Here is a 25,629-nt window from a genome sequence, read left to right as displayed (position 1 = left end):
TGAAGCAAGTTATAGGAGTGACTGAAGCATGTTATAGGAGTGACTGAAGCATGTTATAGGAGTGACTGAAGCACGTTATAGGAGTGACTGAAGCATGTTATAGGAGTGACTGAAGCATGTTATAGGAGTGACTGAAGCACGTTATAGGAGTGACTGAAGCATGTTATAGGAGTGACTGAAGCATGTTATATGAGTGACTAAAGCATGTTATAGGAGTGACTTAAGAATGTTATAGGAGTGACTGAAGCATGTTATAGGAGTGAGTGAGTGAGTCCGGGGGTCTGAGTAATGTAAGGGCTTGTGGGAGATTTCCTTTCCTGATAGATTGTAACTGTATTTGTGTCTACTTCCAGTGCATCTTTCTGTCTGTATCTCTCCCCTCCTCTCCCCATCCACAACCCTCCTCGCCCCTCATCTCCGCCTAGCTAGCCCTTTGTTATCCCTCTGATGTGATTCTCACTGACAAACTGGGTTAATGGAACAAATTGTAAGAATTTATTACCATAGGCCATACCAATTGTTCAGTTCAGTGCATCTGCATGTGTGTGTGTGTGCATTGTTGTTAGATCAGGGCATTACTTACTGGTGTGTTAAAGACAAATGTTTAAATCCATCAGCATCGTTAGGTGATGCACATATTTACTGTGGGATCCATTTGGGGAATGGCAGAAATGTTACACATTTTTTATTTATTTTTTACCAGGAAATTCAGTTCAGAACAAATTCTTATTTTCAATGACGGCCTAGGAACAGTGGGTTAACTGCCTGTTCAGGGGCAGAACGACAGATTTGTACCTTGTCAGCTCGGTGATTTGAACTTGCAACCTTTCGGTTACTAGTCCAACACTAACCACTAGGCTACCCTACTTTACATGGGTAAAGTACATGAATAACTATGTCTGAGTTTCATACATAACCATGCATTTGGTCTATTGCATTCAACTACTGCACGTTGTTGTAGAAAGGTCATAGCATTAGGCTAGCTGTAGTCCAGTATAGCAGACTGGAGTTAAATGGTTTAAAGATAGTTCCTTTCTCAGCAAGTCCCCCTTTCCCCTCCAAAAACAATTCTGCTGAAAATATTTACCAAGGGCTTCACTTACTGGCTGTGGGGGATGGGAGAAAGGAGAGGGGGGCAAGGCAGGGTCATGTGGGAAGGTGGGGGCCTCTCTCTTCTCTTTCTTTTCTCTCTCGTAGGAAAGAAAGCGGTCGGGGAGGGAGAGTCTCCAAAACCCACAGCCCTGGAGAGAGAGACGCAGAGAGGGAGAGAGATGTGGGAGGGACTGAAGCGAGAGCTCGGCCTATTGGAAGACAGGCAGAGCGCTGTGTGATGGATTGACTCAGTATGGATCGAGTTACACCATTTGCCGTGCATTAGATTGTTTTTCTGGCTGCCCACTGCAAGCTAACAGCAACCAGTTGGACTATTCGTGATTTTGTGATTGTATAGAAACTAAAAAGGATTTAAAAAATATATACCAGATGAGGTGAGTTTATTCTTTAAATCAGCAACGAGCAGCGAAAGTGTCCTTGCAAACTGAAGGGGAAAGGTTGTATTTGTTGCAAACTGAGTCGGCTTGTAGGGCTGCCCTGCACAAGTGGTGAATACTACAGAAATAGTTGTCGACCGGGCTATTTATACATGGGATTTATTCGCATGGGTTGCAGCCTATATAATCATAGTTTATGAAACATTATCGTTCTGCTTGTATCTCTTTTGCCCGATTTGTTCTATGTGTGCGCTCAGGGCTGAACGGAAAGCGCACGTCTCTTATTGACGTTTTCCCTCTGGTTTAAAAGTTAATAGTAAAGGGGGTGGGGAATGAACGTACGAGGGGACTGTAGCGCTATTTGATCACGGTTGAGCTTTGAAGATCAGTAAGCATTGAGCCGGGCCCAAGGACGCAGAGAGCGAAGAAGTCCGCGACTCTGAATTAATGTCCGCGGTCCGCGACTGGAAAAGAGAAGTGTGGAGACCATATGGCACTGGGAATAAGGAATTATATACGTTTATAACTCCACCAAATGGAATTATTATAATGGATGAACGTTATAGGGAATATAGCCTTCATTGGGATTGGAAGGAGATCTGCAATACGCTTTCATGAATCATTTTGGAACCAGAAGGTAGGTTATTAGTGCTCATAATAAACCGTTTGAAAAGTGCGTCAAATAGGTTTGTTAAAATATATTTTCTTCTTCTAATTGGGCATTGGACTTTCTGTTAATTATCTAGACTACATTTGTTTGACTGTAGTTTTCGTCCGATAGAGATTGGTACAGAATTCACAATAGATTTCAGATAACAGCACTTTATTGTTGGAGTGAATAAAGTAATAGCGTAATTAGTTTGTTGTCCTCTCATGGATAGATGAGCAAATACACATCATTATATTTACAGAGAATAAAATAGTTCACTATTGTTCTAATACTGTGGCGCAGATAAGATGGATGAGCCCTGATTGTTGATTTAAAGCGCAGGTGAGGAAAGCGTTTCTCACATTGTGTTGGGGGTCGTGGCGGTGTATAGGCATGTAAGCAATGGGAATAAGATGTGAACTTTCACATTCTCACACAGTGGACTTTTGGTACTGATCAACAGAACATGACCAGCGAAATTGCACCTTCATTGTGATTGTGAAACGAGATATTTTATTCGTTATTGGCGTTAGGTTGGATAGGTAGGCGACTATCTATACGTGTTATCCAATGGTTAATTTCATTTGTTGTTAGATTGTATTTTAGGCAGATACACGTCTAAACATGTTGGTAAATAGGGATTGTTGATTAGTCTAAATAAATCAGTGTTTCCTGTGAACTAATCAGCCTTCGTTCCGTCCGCCGTGGTAGGGACCTTTTAGCGAATGCGCCCGCCTCTGAGCCCATCCCTGCATCCATGCATTAGTGGAACAATCAATTCTCTCCTCTCCCCATTACTGGTGTGTCACTCCTCTGCTCTCCCTCACGTCTTTGTTGTCTTTCGCATTTCATGTGGAGTATAAAGGTTAGCACAGATCAATGTTGAATGCGTTCCCTCCCAGCCGGGACAATAGGTGTTGTGGATCCGGGATGTGGCTTGGGTCCACCGGCACTAGAAAGCTCCCCCCACGCACTCTCCCTGGCCTGCCCTGTCCGCTAGGGTAAATAGCCAGATTGTCCCGCAGCTCTGGATCCCTGAACATCTGTGTTCTCATCCAGTGATAGGATGAATGGGTTAAGGTTAGGGGGAGTTGGGGTGCGGTAGTGTAGGGGTTAACGTCGGAGAATGAATGAATCGGCGCAATAGAGTCAGCTAATTGAATGACAGCCGTGGAAGGACTGTGTCGGGAAGATAAGTTATTCAAGTTAATATTCACACGCTGTATGTTATGTTTAGGAGGGCCATGCCTCGTTTAGTTAGACACATTATTTAGGTAAAATTAGCAAATAGTTGATGCCATTCTGATTTTTATGTGACATATCACAAGAACTAGATTGTTTTTGTGACTGAAATGATATGGAAAGTTTTATATAATTGTAAACCCTTGTTTTAAGGGCAAATGTAATCCAGTAAAATGATTCCCCATTCACCCTGGGCAATAGTAGCAGGTCTACCGGGTGTCCAGGCTCAAACCCATCAATATAGCAATATATTCAGGAATATGTTGGTGCTGAATTTGCATATAGCAGCAACTTGAACAGTTGACTGACATGAAGTGATTTACAGTAAACACATATATTCAGTATATAGCCCATGCTGGTACCAAACCCACTCTGGTGTTGCCAGTACCAAACTCACTCTGGTGTTGCCTGTACCAAACCCACTCTGGTGTTGCCTGTACCAAACCCACCCTGGTGATGCCAGTACCAAACCCACCCTGGTGATGCCAGTACCAAACCCACCCTGGTGTTGCCAGTACTAAACCCACTCTGGTGTTGCCAGTACCAAACCCACTCTGGTGTTGCCAGACTCATACCCACTCTGGTGTTGCCAGACTCATACCCACTCTGGTGTTGCCAGACTCATACCCACTCTGGTGTTGCCAGACTCATACCCACTCTGGTGTTGCCAGACTCATACCCACTCTGGTGTTGCCAGACTCATACCCACTCTAGTGTTGCCAGTACCAAACCCACTCTGGTGTTGCCAGTTACAAACCCACTCTGGTGTTGCCAGACTCATATCCACTCTAGTGTTGCCAGACTCATACCCACTCTGGTGTTGCCAGTACCAAACCCACTCTAGTGTTGCCAGTTACAAACCCACTCTGGTGTTGCCAGACTCATACCCACTCTGGTGTTGCCAGACTCATACCCACTCTAGTGTTGCCAGTACCAAACCCACTCTGGTGCTGCCAGTTACAAACCCACTCTGGTGTTGCCAGACTCATATCCACTCTAGTGTTGCCAGACTCATACCCACTCTGGTGTTGCCAGTACCAAACCCACTCTAGTGTTGCCAGTTACAAACCTACTCTGGTGTTGCCAGACTCATACCCACTCTGGTGTTGCCAGACTCATACCCACTCTGGTGTTGCCAGACTCATACCCACTCTAGTGTTGCCAGTACCAAACCCACTCTAGTGTTGCCAGTTACAAACCCACTCTAGTGTTGCCAGTACCAAACCCACTCTGGTCTTGCCAGTACCAAACCCACTCTGGTGTTTCCCTACAAAGTAATATTGTGCTGAATATGAAATTAACCAACTTTAACTCCTTTAATCAGATTTGTTAACTCCACTACTACTAACCCTAACCACCAGAGAGTTGGGACAGTGAAGGGCCACTACTACTAACCCCCGGAGAGTTGGACAGTGAAGGGCAACTACTACTAATCCTAACCACCAGAGAGTTGGGACAGTGAAGGGCCACTACTACTAACCCCCGGAGAGTTGGACAGTGAAGGGCAACTACTACTAATCCTAACCGCCAGAGAGTTGAACAGTGAAGGGCCACTACTACTAACCCTAACCACCAGAGAGTTGGGACAGTGAAGGGCCACTACTACTAACCCCCAGAGAGTTGGACAGTGAAGGGCCACTACTACTAACCCTAACCACCAGAGAGTTGTGACAGTGAAGGGCCACTACTACTAACCACCAGAGAGTTGGACAGTGAAGGGCCACTACTACTAACCCTAACCACCAGAGAGTTGTGACAGTGAAGGGCCACTACTACTAACCACCAGAGAGTTGGACAGTGAAGGGTCACTACTACTAACCCTAACCCCCCAGAGAGTTGGACAGTGAAGGGCCACTACTACTAACCACCAGAGAGTTGGACAGTGAAGGGCCACTACTACTAACCACCAGAGAGTTGGACAGTGAAGGGCCACGACTACTAACCCCCAGAGAGTTGGACAGTGAAGGGCCACGACTACTAACCCCCAGAGAGTTGGACAGTGAAGGGCCACTACTACTAAGCCTAACCCCCAGAGTTGGACAGTGAAGGGCCACGACTACTAACCCCAGAGAGTTGGACTGTGAAGGGTCACTACTACTAACCCTAACCCCCAGAGAGTTGGACAGTGAAGGGCCACTACTTCTTAGCCTAACCCCCAGAGAGTTGGACAGTGTTAGGGGCGGTAGCTCCATTGTACAGCCCAGCCCAAAGCCTCTATTGTTCCTGTCACACCTGCAGCTCTGGCCTTTGTGCTTCACTACAGCTGAACTACCATGGAGCCTTTCTCCTCTTACAATCCCCCTCTCACCAAGGTATATGGAAAGAGAGAGTAAAGGAGACAAGGAGAGAGAACTGTCTTTCTCCTCTTATACCCCTCTACACACGAAAGGAAAGAAAGAGGGAGGAAAGGAGGGAAGTAGAGAGGAGGGAGGGATGGTGTGAGGTGGCACAGCCTTCTTTCTCTGCCAACTCTCTCTGTAGCAACAAGTCAGGCTCTTCAGATGTAATCCTCAGTAAATACTGAGATGACTGGCTCATGTTGTTATTGAAGAGAAGGAGAGGGAACAGTAATGGTTTCTCTAGTCTGCTCTGATGGAGGTCTGCTAATCGCCTGGCTGCTCGGTCACAAACTGATTACTTTCCCAAAGTCCTGATGAGGACAACAAAGTTATTTAGTACATCCAATTTGGCATGGCTGCACACACACATGCACGCACGTAGGCAAGCATACACACACACATGCGTGTAGTCAGGCAGACACTTGCACACACACAGGGAATGCAACTATTAAAATGTAATTCTTTTCAGTGAAGTCCAGTAGAAGTAATACTACAGTTTGTACTGAGGTTATCTGATTTCCTCTACATTGTGTGTATGGCTGTGTGTTTTTGGTTTTACTATACTTGTGGAGACCAGAAGCCCTCACAAGGATACTAAAACAATTCAAATTTGGACAAGTGGGGACAATTCGATGGTCTCCACAAGGAAAAAATATATTTTAGGCTTAGGGGTTATGTTTAGGGGTACAATTAGGTTTAGGATTAGAAATAGGGTTTGGGATTAGGGTTAAGGGTTTAAAGGTTAGGGAAAATAGGATTTTTAATGGGAATAAATTGTTTGATCCCCACAAGTATAGTAAAACATGTGTGTGTGTGGGTGTGTGTGTGTGTGTGTGTGTGTGTGTGTGTGTGTGTGTGTGTGTGTGTGTGTGTGTGTGTGTGTGTGTGTGTGTGTGTGTGTGTGTGTGTGTGTGTGTGTGTGTGTGTGTGTGTGTGTGTGTGTGTGTGTGTGTAACATAGGGCTGGGCTGGGTTGTCCCTGGAGCAGCATCTATTGTTCAGTGGTGTTCTAATCACCCTGGTCATACTGATGGAGGGGTATTTACAACAACACACAGGGTGGGGTCATGGGGGTTACATTACTGCAGTCTTATTGTGTACCACACTTGATTGGGCCAATTCCTCCACAGCCCCAGTTGTACTGACCTGCAGGAGAAGAGACTGCTCTGGTGTTGTTTCTACAGGCAGAATGGGAACAGCAGGAGGGGAGGGAGTGAGAGAATAGAATGAGTGAAGGAAGGTAGGGAGAGAGAGAGAGAGAATAGAAAGATGGATGGACATGGACAGAGAAAACGAGAGAGAGAGAAATAACTATACATACAGTATGTCCAACAATCACAGAAGCTGGACTAAATATACAGTACCAGTCAACAGTTTGGACACACCTACTCATTCAACGGTTTATCTTTATTTTTACTATTTTCTACATTGTAGAATAATAGTGAAGACATCAAAACTATGAAATAACACATATGGAATCATGTAGTAACCAAAAAAGTGTTAAACCAATTCAAATATATATTTAACAAAGTAGCCACCCTTTGGCCTGAGGAAAGATTTGCACACTCTTGACATTCCCTCAACCAACTTCACCTGGAATGCTTTTCCAACAGTCTTGAAGGAGTTCACATATATGATGAGCACTTGTTTCCTTCACTTTGCTGTCCAACTCATCCCAAACTATCTCAATTGGGTTGAGGTTGGGTGATTGTGGAGGGCAGGTCATCTGATGCAACACTCCATCACTCTCCCTCTTGGTCAAATAGCCCAAATAGCCTGGAAGTGTGTTGGGTCATTGTCCTGTTGAAAAACAAATGATAGTCCCACTAAGAGCAAACCAGATGGGATGGCATATCACTGCAGAATTCTGTGGTAACCATGCTGGTTGTGTGTCTTGAATTCTAAATAAATCACAGACAGTGTCACAACCAAAGCACCCCCACATCATCACACCTCCTCCCCATGCTTCACGGTGGGAACCACACATGCGGAGATCATCCACGGTGGTTGGACGGTGGTTGGAACCAAAAATCTCAAATTTGGACTCATCAGACCACTGGTTTCCACTGGTCTAATGTCCATTGCTTGTGCTTCTTGGCCCAAGCAAGTCTCTTCTTCTTATTGGTGTCCTTTAGTAGTGGTTTCTTTGCAGCAATTTGACCACGAAAGCCTGATTCATGCAGTTTCCTCTGAACAGTTGATGTTGACATGTCTGTTACTTAAACTCTGTGAAGCATTTATTTGGGCTGCAATTTCTGAGGTTGGTAACTAATGAACTTATCATCTGCAGCAGAGTAACTCTGGTTCTTCCTTTCCTGTGGCGGTCCTCATGAGAGCCAGTTTTTGCAACTGCACCTGAAGAAACGTTCAAAGTTCTTGACATTTTCCGGATTGACTGACCTTCATGTCTTAAAGTAATGTAATTTCTCTTTGCTTATTTAAGTTGTTCTTGCCATAATATGGACTTACCAAATAGGGCTATCTTCTGTATACCACCCCTATCTTGTCCCAACACAACTGATCGGCTCAAACACATTAACAAGAAAATAAATTCCACAAATTCACTTTGAACAAGGCACACCTGTTAATTGAAATGCATGCCATACCTCTTGAGTCTGGTTGGCAGAATGCCAAGAGTGTGCAAAGTTGTCATCAAGGCAAAGAGTGTCTACTTTGAAGAATCTCAAATATAAAATATATTTATTTTTGTTTAACAATTATTTGGTTACTACATGATGCCACATGTGATATTTCATAGTTCTGATGTCTTCACTATTATTATACAATGTAGAAAATAGTAAAAGTAAAGAAAAACTCTTGAATGAGTGGTGTTGTTTAAACCTTTGACAGATATTGATATATATATATATGCAGAGAGAGGAAGTCCTATCCACACTGATTGCTGCTCCCAGTCTGTAAGTTCTCTGTTAATAACCTTGTGCTACTTACAACTTTACCACAATGTAGGTGTTGGTCAGGTTCTGTGATTGAAATACTGCAACTAGAACAAGCTTCATAGGGCAACTTGGTGCAGATCCTGCCAATAATAAACAACCAGCCAACAACCCCCGCCACACACACACATACACACACTGTACTTACGCACACACCCTCCTCTTGGTGTTTAAACAGAGTGAGTCTGAGCCAATAACATCAGCAGTGGGAGAGTGATTGTAGGATACTGAAAAGCCTGTAATAACAGACAGAGAGAGGAGAGAGAAGGAGGGGGAAGGCTGAACAGGACTGAGTTGCGTGACTAGCTCTATTCCTGCGTCTCAGCCCCCCCCCCCACACACACACACACACACACACACAAACATTCGGCAGGGTAGGAATAGGATAGTGAATAGGGAACATGCTAGGTTGGCCTCAGATTGAGGGTAATTGTAGCAGACTGACCCCTCCATGTCTCCTCTTCCTCTCCCTCTCTGTTCTGTTTTACATTAGAGCTGCTCAGGAACAACTGCTGCTCCACCGCTAGGCATCATGGGAAGTTACAGCCCAAGTGTTCCACAATAACAGAGAGAGAGAGAGAGTCTTGAAAGAAAAGAAAAGAGAAAGGATAGGGAATGAAGGAAGGGAGAAAAAGAGAAAGGATAGGGAATGAAGGAAGGGAGAAAAAGAGAGAGGATAGGGAATGAAGGAAGGGAGAAAAAGAGAGAGGATAGGGAATGAAGGAAGGGAGAAAATGAGAAAGGATAGGGAATGAAGGAAGGGAGAAAAAGAGAAAGGATAGGGAATGAAGGAAGGGAGAAAAAGAGAGAGGATAGGGAATGAAGGAAGGGAGGATAGGGAAAAAAGGAGAAAGGATAGGGAATGAAGGAAGGGAGAAAATGAGAAAGGATAGGGAATGAAGGAAGGGAGAAAAAGAGAGGATAGGGAATGAAGGAAGGGAAGAAAAAAATGAGAAAAGGATAGGGAATGAAGGAAGGGAAGAAGGAAAGAAAAAGAGAAAGGATAGGGAATGAAGGAAGGGAGGAGAGAAAGGAAAATGAAGGAAGGGAGAAAAAAAAAGGGAGAGGAAGGAATAGGAAAAAGAGAAAGGAAGGGAAGAAGGAAGGGAAAAAGAGAAGGATAGGGAATGAAGGAGAGAAAAAGAGAAAGGATAGGGAATAAAGGGAGAAAAAGATAGAGGATAGGGAATGAAGGAAGGGAGAAAAAGAGAAAGGATAGGGAATGAAGGAAGGAGAAAAAGAGAGAGGATAGGGAATGAAGGAAGGGAGAAAAAGAGAAAGGATAGGGAATGAAGGAAGGGAAAATGAGAAGGATAGGGAATGAAGGAAGGGAGAAAAGAGAAAGGATAGGGAATGAAGGAAGGGAGAAAAAAAGAGAAAGGATAGGGAATGAAGGAAGGGAGAAAAAGAGAGAGGATAGGGAATGAAGGAGGGATGGAGGAAAATAGGGAATGAAGGAAGGGAGAAAAAGAAAGGATAGGGAATGAAGAATAGGGAATGAAGGAAGGAGGGAGATAGGGAAAAAGAGAAAAGGAGGAAGGATAGGGAATGAAGGAAGGGAGAAAAAGAGAAAGGATAGGGAATGAAGGAAAAAGAGAGAGGAGGGAATGAAAAGAGAAAGGATAGGGAATGAAGGAAGAAAAGAGAAAGGATGGAAAAAGGGAGGAATGAAGGAATGAAGGAAGGGAGAAAAAGAGAAAGGATAGGGAATGAAGGAAGGGAGAAAAAGAGAGAAAGGATAGGGAATGAAGGAAGGGAGAAAAAGAGAAAGGATAGGGAATGAAGGAAGGGAGAAAAAGAGAAAGGATAGGGAATGAAGGAAGGGAGAAAAAGAGAAAGGATAGGGAATGAAGGAAGGGAGAAAAAGAGAAAGATAGGGAATGAAGGAAGGGAGAAAAAGAGAAAGGATAGGGAATGAAGGAAGGGAGAAAAAGAGAAAGGATAGGGAATGAAGGAAGGAAGGGAGAAAAAGAGAAAGGATAGGGAAGAAGGAAGGGATAGAGAAAGGATAGGGAATGAAGGAAGGAGGAGAAAAAGAGAAAGGATAGGGAATGAAGGAAGGGAGAAAAAGAGAGAGGATAGGGAATGAAGGAAGGGAGAAAAAGGAAAGGATAGGGAATGAAGGAAGGGAGAAAAAGAGAAGGATAGGGAATGAAGGAAGGGAGATAGGGAAAAAGAGAAAGGATAGGGAATGAAGGAAGGGAGAAAAAGAGAAGGAAGGGAAGAAAAAGAAAAAGAGAAAGGATAGGGAATGAAAGGAAGGGAATGAAGGAAGGGAGAAAAAGAGAAAGGAGGGAATGAAGGAATGAAGGAATGAAGGGAGGATAGGGAATGAAGGAAGGAAGGAAGGAAAAGGAGGAGATGAAGGATAGGGAAGGAAGGAAGGGAAGGAAAAAAAAGAAAGGATAGGGGAGGAAGGAAGGAAGGAATGAAGGAAGGGAGAAAAAGAGAAGGATAGGGAATGGAGGAAGGGAGAAAAAGAGAGAGATAGGGAATGAAGGAAGGGAGAAAAAGAGAAAAGGATAGGGAATGAAGGAAGGGAGAAAAAGAGAAAGGATAGGGAATGAAGGAAGGGAGAAAAAGAGAAAGGATAGGGAAGGAAGGAAGGGAGAAAAAGAAGGATAGGGAATGAAGGAAGGGAAAAGAGAAGGAAGAAAAAGGAAAGGATAGGGAAGGAAAGAAAAAGAGAAAGGATAGGGAATGAAGGAAGGGAGAAAATGAGAAAGGATAGGGAATGAAGGAAGGAGAAAATGAGAAAGGATAGGGAATGAAGGAAGGGAGAAAAAAGAAAGGATAGAAGGGAGAAAAAAAGAAGGAAGGAAGGGAGAAAAAGGATAGGGAATGAAGGAAAGGGAGAAAAAAGAGAAAGGATAGGGAATGAAGGAAGGGAAAAAGAAGAAAGGAGAAAGGATAGGGAGGATAGGGAAGGAAGGGGAGAAAAAGAGAAAGGATAGGGAATGAAGGAAGGGAGAAAAAGAGAAAGGATAGGGGGAATGAAGGGAAGAGGAAGGAAGGGAGAAAAGAGAAAGGATAGGGAATGAAGGAAGGAAGGGAGAAAAAAGAAAGGATAGAGGATAGGGAATGAAGGAAGGGAAAGGATGAAGGAAGGGAGAAAAAGAGAAAGGATAGGGAATGAAGGAAGGGAGAAAAAAGAGAAAGGATAGGGAATGAAGGAAGGGAGAAAAAGAGAAAGGATAGGGAATGAAGGAAGGGAGAAAAGGAGGATATGGAATAAAGGGAGAAAAAGAGAGAGGATAGGGAATGAAGGAAGGGAGAAAAAGAGAAAGGATAGGGAATGAAGGAAGAGAATATGGAATAAAGAAAAAAAAGGAAGAGAGAGAGAGGATAGGGAATGAAGGAAGGGAGAAAAAGAGAAAGGATAGGGAATGAAGGAAGGGAGAAAAAGAGAAAGGATAGGGAATGAAGGAAGGGAGAAAAAGAGAAAGGATAGGGAATGAAGGAAGGAAGGAAGGAAGGGAGAAAAAGAGAAAAAGAAAGGATAGGGAATGAAGGAAGGGGAAAAAGAAAAAGAGAAGGATAGGGAATGAAGGAAGGGAGAAAAAGAGAAAGGATAGGGAATGAAGGAAGGGAGAAAAAGAGAAAGGATAGGGAATGAAGGAAGGGAGAAAAAGAGAAAGGATAGGGAATGAAGGAAGGGAGAAAAGAGAAAGGATAGGGAATGAAGGAAGGAGAAAAGAGAGAGGATAGGGAATGAAGGAAGGGAGAAAAGGAGAAAGGATAGAGAATGAAGGGAGAAAAAGAGAGAGGAGGGAATGAAGGAAGGGAGAAAAAGAGAAAGGATGGGGAATGAAGGAAGGGAGAAAAAGAAAGGATAGGGAAGGAAGGGAGAAAAAGAGAAAGGATAGGGGGAAGGAAGGAAGGAAGGAAGGAATGAAGGAAGGAATGAAGGAAGGGAGAAAAAGAGAAGGATAGGGAATGGAGGAAGGGAGAAAAAGAGAGAGATAGGGAATGAAGGAAGGGAGAAAAAGAGAGAGATAGGGAATGAAGGAAGGGAGAAAAAGAGAAAGGATAGGGAATGAAGGAAGGGAGAAAAAGAGAAAGGATAGGGAATGAAGGAAGGGAGAAAAAGAGAAAGGATAGGGAATGAAGGAAGGGAGAAAAAGAGAAAGGATAGGGAAGGAAGGAAGGGAGAAAAAGAGAAAGGATAGGGAATGAAGGAAGGGAGAAAAAGAGAGAGATAGGGAATGAAGGAAGGGAGAAAAAGAGAGAGATAGGGAATGAAGGAAGGAGGAGAAAATAGGGAATGAAAAGAGATAGGGAAGGGAAGGAAGGGAGAAAAAGAGAAAGGATAGGGAATGAAGGAAGGGAGAAAAAGAGAAAGGATAGGGAATGAAGGAAGGGAGAAAAAGAGAAAGGATAGGGAATGAAGGAAGAAAAAGAGAAAGGATAGGGAATGAAGGGAGAAAAAGAGATAGGGAATGAAGGAAGGGAGAAAATGAGAAAGGATAGGGAATGAAGGAAGGGAGAAAAAGAGAAAGGATAGGGAATGAAGGAAGGGAGAAAAAGAGAAAGGATAGGGAATGAAGGAAGGGAGAAAATGAGAAAGGATAGGGAATGAAGGAAGGAAGGGAGAAAAAGAGAAAGGATAGGGAAGGAAGGAAGGGAGAAAAAGAGATAGGGAATGAAGGAAGGGAGAAAAAGAGATAGGGAATGAAGGAAGGGAGAAAAGAGAAAGGATAGGGAATGAAGGAAGGGAGAAAAAAGAAAGGATAGGGAATGAAGGAAGGAAGGGAGAAAAAGAGAAAGGATAGGGAAGGAAGGAGGAAGGGAGAAAAAGAGAAAGGATAGGGAAGGAAGGAAGGGAGAAAAAGAGATAGGGAATGAAGGAAGGGAGAAAAAGAGAAAGGATAGGGAATGAAGGAAGGGAGAAAAAGAGAAAGGATAGGGAATGAAGGAAGGGAGAAAAAGAGAGCGTTAGAAAGAAGAAAAAAAGGAAAAATAAATAAAAATAATCCTTAACAAGGGAGATGAATGATTTACCTGTAAATAAATGATTAACCAGTGAAAGGAGCCTTGTTGTATCTTGAGGCAGCCCTGAGGCAGTATAGTAATGTTCATATCATTTTCCCAGGGTTTATACTTTATTGATTGTATCTGTATTCATTGTTTTCTTCTTAGAGATTTAATTGTCAGTTGTTGTCTCGAGAACCATTTGGAAAACAAGACATTTTCTCTTGGACAACTTTTTGGAATTGATTTGAAGGTCTGGATTGTAGGGAGAGTAACAACAGCAGTGGGGATATTGCCAGATTTTGGCAATTAAGCTAGCATGCTAGCTGTTCTGGTAGACTTCCAGGCATTGTGCTCATGCTAGTTAGCAACGACTGGTGAAACTACAGTCCATTCAGAAAGTATTCACAGCGCTAGACCTTTTCCACATTTTGTTGTGTTACAGCCTGAATTTAAAATGTGTTCATTTGAGATTTGGTGTCACTGATCTCCACACAATAAATACCCCATAATGTCAAAGTGCAGTTATGATTTTAGAAATGTTTACAAATGAATTCAACCTGAACAGCTGAAATGTCAATAAGTATTCAACTCTTTTGTTAAGGCAAGGCTAAATAAGTTTGAGTAAAAATGTGCTCAACAAGTCACATAATAAGTTGCATGGACTCACTCTGTGTGCAATAATAGCGTTTAAATGACTACCCCATCTCTGTACCCCACACATACAATCAGGGGCGCACCTTTGGTTTTAGAAGTGGGGGGACATAACTTGTGTTTAAAAAAAAAAAATTGTATCCAGTCAGATAAACACTCCAAACAACCTACCTGACCACATGGCCCTGGAGCACACACACGGTGCCTCGTTGTTGGACCACATTCCAATGATAAAACGGGGGGGACGGACAAAAATGCAATTTCAAAATGTGGAGGGGACATGTTCCCCCCGTCTCCAATGAAAGATGCGCACCTGCATACAATTATATGTAAGGTCCCTCAGTCGAGCAGTGATTTTCAAGCACAGATTCAACCACAAAGACCAGGGAAGAAAACTGCGTAGGGATTTCACCATGAGGCCAATGGTGACTTTAAAACAGTTACAGTGTTTAAAATGTCTGTAGAATCAGACAACGGAGGATGGATCAACAACATTGTAGTTACTCCACAATACTAACATAAATTATAGAGTGAAAAGAAGGAAGCCTGTACAGAATAGGCAGTAAGGACGGCACTTAAAATAATACTGCAAAGAAAATTGGCAAAGAAATAAACGTTTTGTCCTGAATACAAAGTGTTATGTTTGGAGCAAATCCAGCACATCACTAAGTACCACTCTTCATATTTTTAAACATGGTGGTGGCTGCATCATGTTATGGGTATGCTTGTCATCGGCAATGACTAGGGAGTTTTTTTAGGATAAAAAGAGATGGAATAGAGCTAAGCACTGGCAAAACCATATAGGAAAACTTGATTCAGTATGTTTTCCCACAGACACAGGGAGACAAATTCACCTTTTAGCAGGGCAATGACCTAAATCACAAGGCCAAATATACCCTGGAGTTGCTTACCAAGATGACATTGAATGTTGCTAAGTGACCTAGTTGCAGTTTTGACTTAAATCGGCTTGAAAATCCATGGCAAAACTTGCAAATATCTGTCTAGCAATGATCAAGAACCGACATGATAATTTTTTTAAAGAATAATGGGCAAATATTGTACAATCCAGGTAAGCAAAGATCTTAGAGATTTACCCAGGAAGACTCACACCTGTAATCACTGCCACATGTGATTCTAACATGTATTGACTGAGGGGGTTGAATACTTACTTAGTGGTTTATTTTCCATATGTATATATATATATATATATATTCCATTTTGTCATCAGAGTATTTTGTGTAGATCATTGAAAAAAATAATAATAATTAAATCCATTTTAATCCCACTTTGTAACACAACAACATTTGGAAAAAGTCAAGGGGTGTGGATAGTTTCTGAAGGAACGGTACCTTCATCTTCCTTCAAACTGCATGCAGAGACAGATTGTACCCATGAGCTCATCTGACTCTGGGTAAGTAGAAAAAGGTCTTAATTGCCAATATCTCACATTACCCCTTTAAATAGCTAAAGCAGCATGTCCCCATGTAGTTGTCTCTACTTGTCTCTCTTTCTCCACTATATCAATTCCTTTTCTTCACTGATTAGGGTAATGGATGAAATTGCTGACAGTTGCAGATCAGTGAATCATTCGTTATAGATCTATGAATCGTTCTATATAGATTATATGAATTTTTTGGTATGGATCAGTGAATCATTTGTGCATGGGATATCCTGTAGCCAGCCTCATCAATGTGTGTTAGATCATCAGAGATCTTTCTGCTCTGATTTTCAGAACTCTAATTTCTCCACTAAAACCACTAATTGAAGAGAAGAGCAGATCTGCTCTGCCAGCTGGCACTGGGCTGGTTGTGCAGTAGTGCATGTGTACCCCCATCGTGGCTGGTGATGCATCACTGCCAGTCATACAGCTTGGTTTGACTCTCTCTGTCTCTCTCTGTCTCTCTCTGTCTCTCTCTGTCATCACCACAGTGATATAACTCTCCTCAGGCCACATAGATACCATAGATCTAAGGCTGTGTGTATTCAGCCAGCTAACAGTATTAGACAGGGAGAGTAGATTTAGTCTGCAGTGTGTTGATTGTTCCATCCGACCCCCGCAGACATCCTCATCCTCATTGGTCATCTGTGCTGCTCTAACGATGACATCTAATATTTCTTAGATGTAGAGATATAATATAATGCTCCATAGGTAAACTGCTGTGGTGTGTTAACCTATAGAGGCTGTTGTAGTTAGTATAATAGTTCATATAGGTGAACATGTATACGAGCCTAGTGAGGCATACATCCTGACTGGATCAATCAGATACTAATGGGCTGCCCAGACAGACACACCGGCTGCTGCCAGTTAGCTCTGCTCTGAAGCAGGTGGACCTTGGGCTAATTGAAAACGTGTCAATACTGGTTTGTGTGTGTGTGGCTGTGTGTGCGTGCGTGTGCACAAAGAGATGATGTGCTCATCAGTGGTACTCTGGGATACTCTGCTTGTGTGCACACGTTTGTGTGTGTGTGTCTCAGTGTGCTGCTGGCTAATCCATCCCTGTGTGTGTGTGTGTGTGTGTGTGTGTGTGTGTGTGTGTGTGTGTGTGTGTGTGTGTGTGTGTGTGTGTGTGTGTGTGTGTGTGTGTGTGTGTGTGTGTGTGTGTGTGTGTGTGTGTGTGTGTGTGTGTGTGTGTGTGTGTGTGTGTGTCTAGTGGTAAATTGTGTATATCCGTTCAGACTGTCCACATGAATAATTTGTTTGTCTTATAAATATTTGACTGGACGTTCATTAATATGCACACACGTCGTCTCTAAAGGGCTGCTCTCACACACACACACACACACACACACACACACACACACACACACACACACACACACTAGCTGATCAGGTCGTCCGAGATACTGCTCATGTCATAAATGATCTCAACTTGAAACCACTAAACATTCAATCATGTGATCTACAATAGACCTGGGTACAATAGTCCCTGGTAAAAGGGCTTCAGAGAGAGAGAGAGAATGGTGTGTGTGTGTGTGTGTGTGTGTGTGTGTGTGTGTGTGTGTGTGTGTGTGTGTGTGTGTGTGTGTGTGTGTGTGTGTGTGTGTGTGTGTGTGTGTGTGTGTGTGTGTGTGTGTGTGAGAGAGAGATATAGAGAGCGATTACAGAAAATGACAGAGGAAAATATAATTTCTTTGGCGATTTAGAATATACAGGTATTTGGTGTCAATACTGAAATCTGTTAGTTCTGGACTTTCCTGACCATGTGTGTATCTGTATTTCATGACTGATCGTCTCTGTGTTTCCAGGTAACATCTTGTTGGGTGAGAACCAGGCGAAGGAGTGGTCTCAGACCAAAAGCAGCAACAGTCATGGTTTGGAGAGCAGGCCTTCTGCTCAGCATACTGCTAGCTACAGCCACACACACCATGTCTGCCAGCTTCCCAGAGGACAGTATACCCCTGGACGCTGTCGATGCACACTGTGAGTACACACACGCTGCACGTACACACACACTCAGGTTAGTCTCACTCACAAGACAGCAGCATCATGTCTCAGTACAATTTAATTTCCAATCAGCTTTTATGCTGCACCCTGTTGTCATGAATTATGTGTCCCATTGTCCTGCATGTATCAGTGAATAGTGTATTGATGGTGTACTGTAAGGTCTTCATGGTAATGTAATGTGTATCAGTGAATAGTGTATTGATGGTGTACTGTAAGGTCTTCATGGTAATGTAATGTGTATCAGTGAATAGTGTATTGATGGTGTATCAGTGAATAGTGTATTGATGGTGTCTTCATGGTAATGTAATGTGTATCAGTGAATAGTGTATTGATGGTGTACTGTAAGGTCATGGTAATGTAATGTGTTCATGGTAATGTAATGTGTATCAGTGAATAGTGTATTGATGGTGTACTGTAAGGTCTTCATGGTAATGTAATGTGTATCAGTGAATAGTGTATTGATGGTGTACTGTAAGGTCTTCATGGTAATGTAATGTGTATCAGTGAATAGTGTATTGATGGTGTACTGTAAGGTCCTCATGGTAATGTAATGTGTATCAGTGAATAGTGTATTGATGGTGTACTGTAAGGTCTTCATGGTAATGTAATGTGTATCAGTGAATAGTGTATTGATGGTGTATAAGGTCTTCATGGTAATGTAATGTGTATCAGTGAATAGTGTATTGATGGTGTATCAGTGAATAGTGTATTGATGGTGTAAGGTCCTCAGTGAATAGTGTATTGATGGTGTACTGTAAGGTCTTCATGGTAATGTAATGTGTATCAGTGAATAGTGTATTGATGGTGTACTGTAAGGTCCTCATGGTAATGTAATGTGCTGACTGATCAGACATAGTATGCCCTGTCTAAAATCAATCCTGTCCATCGTCAGCTCAGGCATTAACTAGATTCCCTTCCTCTGTGATGTACACAGGGAATACTGCTGACCTGGCATACCATAACTCTCTCTCTCACTCTCACTCAGTCTTGTATAACTAACCTTGGGGGGACGCACAATTCAGTCCCATTCAAAAACCTATTTTCCAAAAACTAACCCTTACCTTAACCCTAACTGTAACCTGAACCTAAACTAAACCCTAGCTACTAACCCTAAACCTTAACCCTAACTGTAACCTGAACCTAAACTAAACCCTAGCTACTAACCCTAAACCTTAACCCTAACTGTAACCGGCACCTAAACTAAACCCTAACTACTAACCCTAAACCTTAACCCTAAATGTAACCTGAACCTAAACCCTAACTACTAACCCTAAACCTTAACCCTAAATGAACCTAAACTAAACCCTAGCTACTAACCCTAAACCTTAACCCTAGCTGTAACCTGAACCTAAACTAAACCCTGGCTACTAACCCTAACTGTAACCTGAACCTAAACTAAACCCAAACTACTAACCCTAAACCTTAACCCTAACCCTAACTGTAACTTGAACCTAAACTAAACCCTAACTACTAACCCTAACCCTATTCCCTAGAAATGGCATTTGACCTTGTGGGGACCAACAAAATTCTGTTCGTTTACTATTCCTGAGGCGACCACCGTGCTGTATCAGCAGCCTGAATTACACTACTGAGACATTTCTATAAAGCTGTAACACACAACATGTTTACGCTTAATCAATAACCTGATTGATAGTGTGTGGCCCTCAGAGCCAGTGTGTGTGTGTAGCACTCTGAAAGCTTACATGTGCGTGATCTCTAACTAACGTGTGTATGTGTGTTTCAGTCTCGCGGCAGTACCCAGTGTTCCGAGGTCGTCCGTCGGGGAACGAGTCACAGCACAGACTGGACTTCCAGCTGATGACCAAGATACAGGATACACTGTTCATCGCTGGCAGAGACCAGGTGTATCTAGTGAGTCTCCGAGAATCCTACAGGAATGAGATCATTCCCTACAGGGTAAGTCTGCCTGTCTTTGAGTTTGTCTGTCTGTCTAACCACAAGTTACTCACTGAGTTACACACAAGTCGTCTGTAGAAAAAACTACCTCATCAATCACATAATTAACAGGCTATAAATGAGAGTGGAAATGGTTCTTTCTATAAATAATGGGGCCAATGTGTGACATTGGGATCAACATTTCAAAGTGGTTTGAAACTAAAATGAAATGTTTTTTCATAGATGAAATAGATTGGATGCATACATGGTGTTGTTTCGATAGCCTATGTGGTTGACCAGGGATGCATAATAAAGCCATTAATAATGGTACATTAATCTCACCATCCCTGGTTTAATAATGAGAAAGTGACCAAAAACAGGTTCCTTTTTAATGGAAGACTTTGTATGGGAAGCCAACAGATGTCCCCATAATAACTGCACGTGGTTTTACTGAGTACTGCAACACCCTTCAATTGAATTCCATTGAAGTGGTGGGAAACTGTGGCCACATCTCTCACAAAAACGGATCAAAAATGAAATCACAGATAATTATAAGGGAGCAGGAGAACTTATAAATGGGCTACAAGAATTAAAAATAATTTTCAAGCACCAGGTTTTCAAGGTAGGCCTATTCCAGTTCTTGAATTTCTGAGCTCCAAATTTAATTTCAAGTAGGCTACTTCAAGCCTCTTGTATTGTTTAAAATTGCAGGTATAACATGGAGAAAAAAAATGTCTTTGTCACAATAAAATAAAAAATCTTTGTCACGTTATTTCATTACCAGATCATAATGTCAATAAGCCCACTAGGCTGTGTAATTTGTTGGCATTATATCCAGAATAATTCATAGGAATAGCATTGGTGTTGCGCACAGCTGCTCCATGCCCAATCGGAGGTACAAAAACACATGAAAACATGAACTCATTACATAGTAGTTTTCTCTGTTTAATCTAACGAGACCCTGCTGTAAATCAAGTAGGAAACAACAGATGATCCGCATCAATTCACAAGGAATATTAGATCCAACGTGGATCCAGCAACAACTGTCTTCACCGGTGTAACGAATGAGACACCAAAATAGGATTTTTTTCCAGCACTCGGGCTGTTGTTGCATTGCATGCGCTTTCACAACAACTGTTCGTTCAGAAAATTCCTTCCCGGACCAGATGATCTTTTCTGAAATCAGAAAAGCAATCAAATTAAATAGTTTACCTTTGATGAACTTCGGATGTTTTCACTCACGAGACTCCCAGGTAGATAGCCAAAGTTCATTTTTCCCAAAATATTATTTTTGTAGGTGAAAGAGCTCAGTTTGTTCTTCACATTTGGCTGAGAAATCACCCGGAAATTGCGGTCACCACAACGCCGAAAAATATTCCACATTAGCGCCATAATATCGACAGAAACATGACAAACGTTGTTTAGAATCCATCCTCAAACGTTAGAGTGTTTTCTATTGAAAGCTGTCAATTATATGCATATTCTAGCATCTTTTCCTGACAAAATATCCCTTTTAAAACGGGAACTTTTTCTTTCCAAAAATGAAAATACTGCCCCCAAGCACCAAGAGTTAAGCACCAACTTTCAGAGCAACTCACAGATACTGCACCTGTACATAGCCCACCTATAATTTAGCCCAAACAACTACCTCTTTCCCTACTGTATTTATTTTATTTATTTATTTATTTTGCTCCTTTGCACCCCATTATTTTTATTTCTACTTTGCACATTCTTCCACTGCAAATCTACCATTCCAGTGTTTTACTTGCTATATTGTATTTACTTTGCCACCATTTTTTGCCTTTACCCCCCTTATCTCACCTCATTTGCTCACATCGTATATAGACTTGTTTCTACTGTATTAGTGACTGTGTTTGTTTTACTCCATGTGTAACTCTGTGTCGGTGTATGTGTCGAACTGCTTTGCTTTATCTTGGCCAGGTCACAGTTGTAAATGAGAACTTGTTCTCAACTTGCCAACCTGGTTAAATAAAGGTGAAATAAATAAATGATCAATTTAGGTTTTAAGTATCAAGGTACGCTGACTCTTTCGGTTAGAACTTTTGCAATCACATACATTATTTTGGATTTGTGTGCCCATAAAAACAGTTTTCACCCTGGAACATAAGGAGACAAGAAATGGTTACACTGCATTTCTGAGACTGTCCAACAGCTATATCCAGGATTCTTACAGGGTTAAAGTTCAATGTCTAATTGAACTGATTACTGCTTAATACAGTATATGATATAACGACAACTTGCGCTGCCATAAATGCAAGGACAGAAAAGTAACTTTTTATGTAACACGATTTTGGACAAATCCATCAAGACGCCAAGCATGATAAAAGGTTAAACAGGTTTTTAAGTAAACTTTGATTGAATATAGCTATGATCCCCCATTACATCTTCATGTAATGACATGACATTGTTTTTGCAGATTGTTATCAATGACTTATCAACAGCTGTAAAAAGTTGTCCAGTGTGGGAAATCCCAAATGCTGAATTGTGTATGTTTGTGCTTGCCTGAATGTATGTGCCTCAATATGTGTGTTGATGTTTACAGAAGTTAACATGGAGGTCAGGCGAGGCAGACAGAAAGAACTGTGCCATGAAGGGGAAACACAGAGTAAGACTTTACTATACTTACTAATATACTATGTTTCTATAATTACTACACACTGGCTTTCTACTGACTACTATAGACTCTCTACTCTCGGCTTGACCTCTCACCTCATAATGTCTTATCATTATAGCTACTGGCTATAGCTGCCATTATAGCTACTGGCTATAGCTGCCATTATAGCTACTGGCTACAGCTGCCATTATAGCTACTGGCTACAGCTGCCATTATAGCTACTGGCTACAGCTGCCATTATAGCTACTGGCTACAGCTGCCATTATAGCTACTGGCTACAGCTGCCATTATAGCTACTGGCTACAGCTGCCATTATAGCTACTGGCTACAGCTGCCATTATAGCTACTGGCTACAGCTGCCATTATAGCTACTGGCTATAGCTGCCATTATAGCTACTGGCTATAGCTGCCATTATAGCTACTGGCTATAGCTGCCATTATAGCTACTGGCTATAGCTGCCTTTATAGCTACTGCCTAAACGGTTTATAATATGATCTCCTCTCTCTCTCTCTCTCTCTCTCCCTCCAGGATGAGTGTCATAACTACATCAAGGTTCTGGTTCCCAGAAATGATGACCTGGTGTTCATCTGTGGAACAAACGGCTTCAACCCCATGTGCCGGTACTACAGGGTAAGACAACAGCAGGGTGTGTGAGAAACATTCTCTCTCCCTCCCGCTCTGCCTCCATAAGCACCTATTGTTTACTATGCCGTCCGCGTCTTTGTTAACGGAGTGCATGTGTGTCTGTGTGTAGCTGGATAACCTGGAGTTTGATGGGGAGGAAATCAGCGGACTGGCACGATGCCCGTTTGACGCCAAGCAGACCAACGTCGCTCTGTTCGCTGGTATAACACACACACACACACACACACACTGTGGCCATAGCAACTAGGGTTCATAAGTCAGTCTGTAAACAAACAGTTTGAACTAGGGTGTTAGATCCACATGTCCAGTCTGACAGAATGGAATGTGTTTGTCTGACCTGTGCGTGTGTGTGTGTGTTGTTTCAGACGGGAAGCTGTACTCGGCAACGGTTGCTGACTTCCTGGCGAGCGACGCAGTGATCTACCGTAGTATGGGTGACGGCTCGGCCCTCAGGACTATCAAATACGACTCCAAATGGCTGAAAGGTAAACATAGCAGTGTGTGTTGACCACAGACTCTGTCCATGTCCCTGTCCTGCGAAGACGTCCTGTAGCTCTGCTCTGTCACACTATCTAGGTCAACTCTTTTACATGCAGCTGTTACAGGAACACTGAAATATTCAGGATGGATGCAGAGAGAGAGAGAGAAGTGGGGAAGGAGGGAGAGGGGAGGAGAACAGAGAGAGACAGAGTTGAAGGGAGGACAGAGGTAGTTATGTGTAGACAGAGGTAGTTATGTATAGGCAGGGGTAGTTATGTATAGACAGGGGTAGTTATGTATAGACAGGTAGAAGTAGAGGGAGAGAAAAAAAGAGACAACACAAACCACTGTCCCCTCTCTCTTCCAGAGCCCCATTTCCTGCATGCAGTGGATTATGGGAACTATGTCTACTTCTTCTACAGAGAGATCGCAGCAGAACACAACAACTTGGGCAAGGTAACACACACACACACACACACACACACACACACACACACACACACACACACACACACACACACACACACACACACACACACACACACACACACACACACACACACACACACACACACACACACACACAGTTTACTAGACAACATTGTGTATTATAAATATTGATGTATTATAAATAGAAAACACTATATTACCAGACAACAGACAGTGTTGTAGAAAAGTGCAGAGTACAGCAGAATGTGTAAGGTGTAGTTTGGTAGTGACTGAACTGTAGGTCAAACTACTTTACATGTAAACCCTTTAACCATGGAGAGGATTCACACACACACACACACACACACACACACACACACACACACACACACACACACACACACACACACACACACACACACACACACACACACACCCTTGGTGGTAATGGATGTTTTCTGCAGTTGTTAGTTGCTTTAGCCACCACAGGCCTCATATTTACCCATGATGCATCATTCAGAGAATGGGCGGCCAGGCTGAAACCGTGGGATGATAAATATTTTAGCGCTACTAATGCTGGGATGTGTGTTTGTGTGTGTTCCTGTGTGTGTGTGTCGATGCTGATGGGTCTGGGATAACACCTGGGCAGATGGAGCTTTGCACTGGTCAATTATTTAAGCTGTTTCTGCTGACTGCTTCACACGCTTCATTTAAACCACAATAGCTCTAGCCCTAGTCCCCCACACTCCAACACCCAGAGCTCTAGCTATAGTCCCCCACAGTCCAACACCCAGAGCTCTAGCCCTAGTCCAACTCCCAGAGCTCTAGCTCTAGTCCCCCACAGTCCAACACCCAGAGCTCTAGCCCTAGTCCCCCACACTCCAATACCCAGAGCTCTAGCCCTAGTCCCCCACACTCCAACACCCAGGGCTCTAGCCCTAGTCCCCCACACTCCAACACCCAGAGCTCTAGCTCTAGTCCCCCACAGTCCAACACCCAGAGCTCTAGCCCTAGTCCCCCACACTCCAACACCCAGAGCTCTAGACCTAGTCCCCAACACTCCAACACCCAGAGCCCTAGCCCTAGTCCCCTACAGCCCAACACCCAGAGATCTAGCCCAGTCCCTATCATATAGCCCCGTCCTATAGCCCAGTCCCCGTCATATAGCCCAGTCCCTATCATATAGCCCAGTCCCTATCATATAGCCCCATCCTATAGCCCAGTCCCCGTCCTATAGCCCAGACCCTATCATGTAGCCCCATACTATAGCCCAATTCCAGTCCTATAGCCCACTCCCTATCATATAGCCCCATCTTATAGCACCATCCTATAGCCCAGTCCCTGTCATATAGCCCAGTCCCTATCATATAGCCCAGTCCCTATCATATAGCACCGTCCTATAGCCCAGTCCTATAGCCCTGTACCTATCATATAGCACCGTCCTACAGTCCAGCCCCTATCATATAGAACCGTCCTATAGCCCAGTCCTATAGCCCAGTCCTATAGCCCAGTACCTATCAAATAGCACCGTCCTATAGCCCAGCCCTATAGCCCAGTCCCTATCATATAGTCCAGTCCTATAGCCCAGCTCTGTCCTAGTCCAAGGTTAATCAGACTGAGTGAAGAGGTGTGTGTGAATCAGGTTTAGGGCTAAGAGGTGTGAGTGTGAGGTGTTTGTTCAATCGGAGCTTCAAACAAATGTCCTCTCTGACACAGGGTCCTGGATAAGCATGTGTGTGCGCCCGCGCGTGTGCTTGTGTATGCGTCAGTGTGCGTCACACTGTGAGGCCACAGGATGAG

The 25,629-nt window shown here is 43.0% G+C and overlaps 1 protein-coding gene across 1 annotated transcript in view; it reads left to right on the top strand.

Annotated features, from left to right (window-relative positions):
* The first annotated feature begins 1,523 nt into the window (after window positions 1-1,523).
* Window positions 1,524-25,629, top strand: part of LOC135532766 (semaphorin-6D-like) — a 43,007-nt gene continuing 18,901 nt past the window's right edge. Inside the window, 8 exon segments of the mRNA XM_064960203.1 lie at window positions 1,524-2,127; window positions 17,545-17,719; window positions 19,488-19,660; window positions 22,203-22,265; window positions 22,804-22,905; window positions 23,030-23,120; window positions 23,286-23,405; window positions 23,768-23,856. Of these exon segments, the coding sequence (XP_064816275.1) occupies window positions 2,044-2,127; window positions 17,545-17,719; window positions 19,488-19,660; window positions 22,203-22,265; window positions 22,804-22,905; window positions 23,030-23,120; window positions 23,286-23,405; window positions 23,768-23,856 (897 nt within the window). The 5' untranslated portion in view covers window positions 1,524-2,043.

The sequence above is a fragment of the Oncorhynchus masou genome, unplaced genomic scaffold, assembly GCF_036934945.1.
Source record: "Oncorhynchus masou masou isolate Uvic2021 unplaced genomic scaffold, UVic_Omas_1.1 unplaced_scaffold_2013, whole genome shotgun sequence".
In the NCBI taxonomy this organism is placed as follows: Eukaryota; Metazoa; Chordata; class Actinopteri; order Salmoniformes; family Salmonidae; genus Oncorhynchus; species Oncorhynchus masou.
Note: the sequence above shows the minus strand (reverse complement) of the source record. Positions and strands in the feature narration are given on the sequence as shown.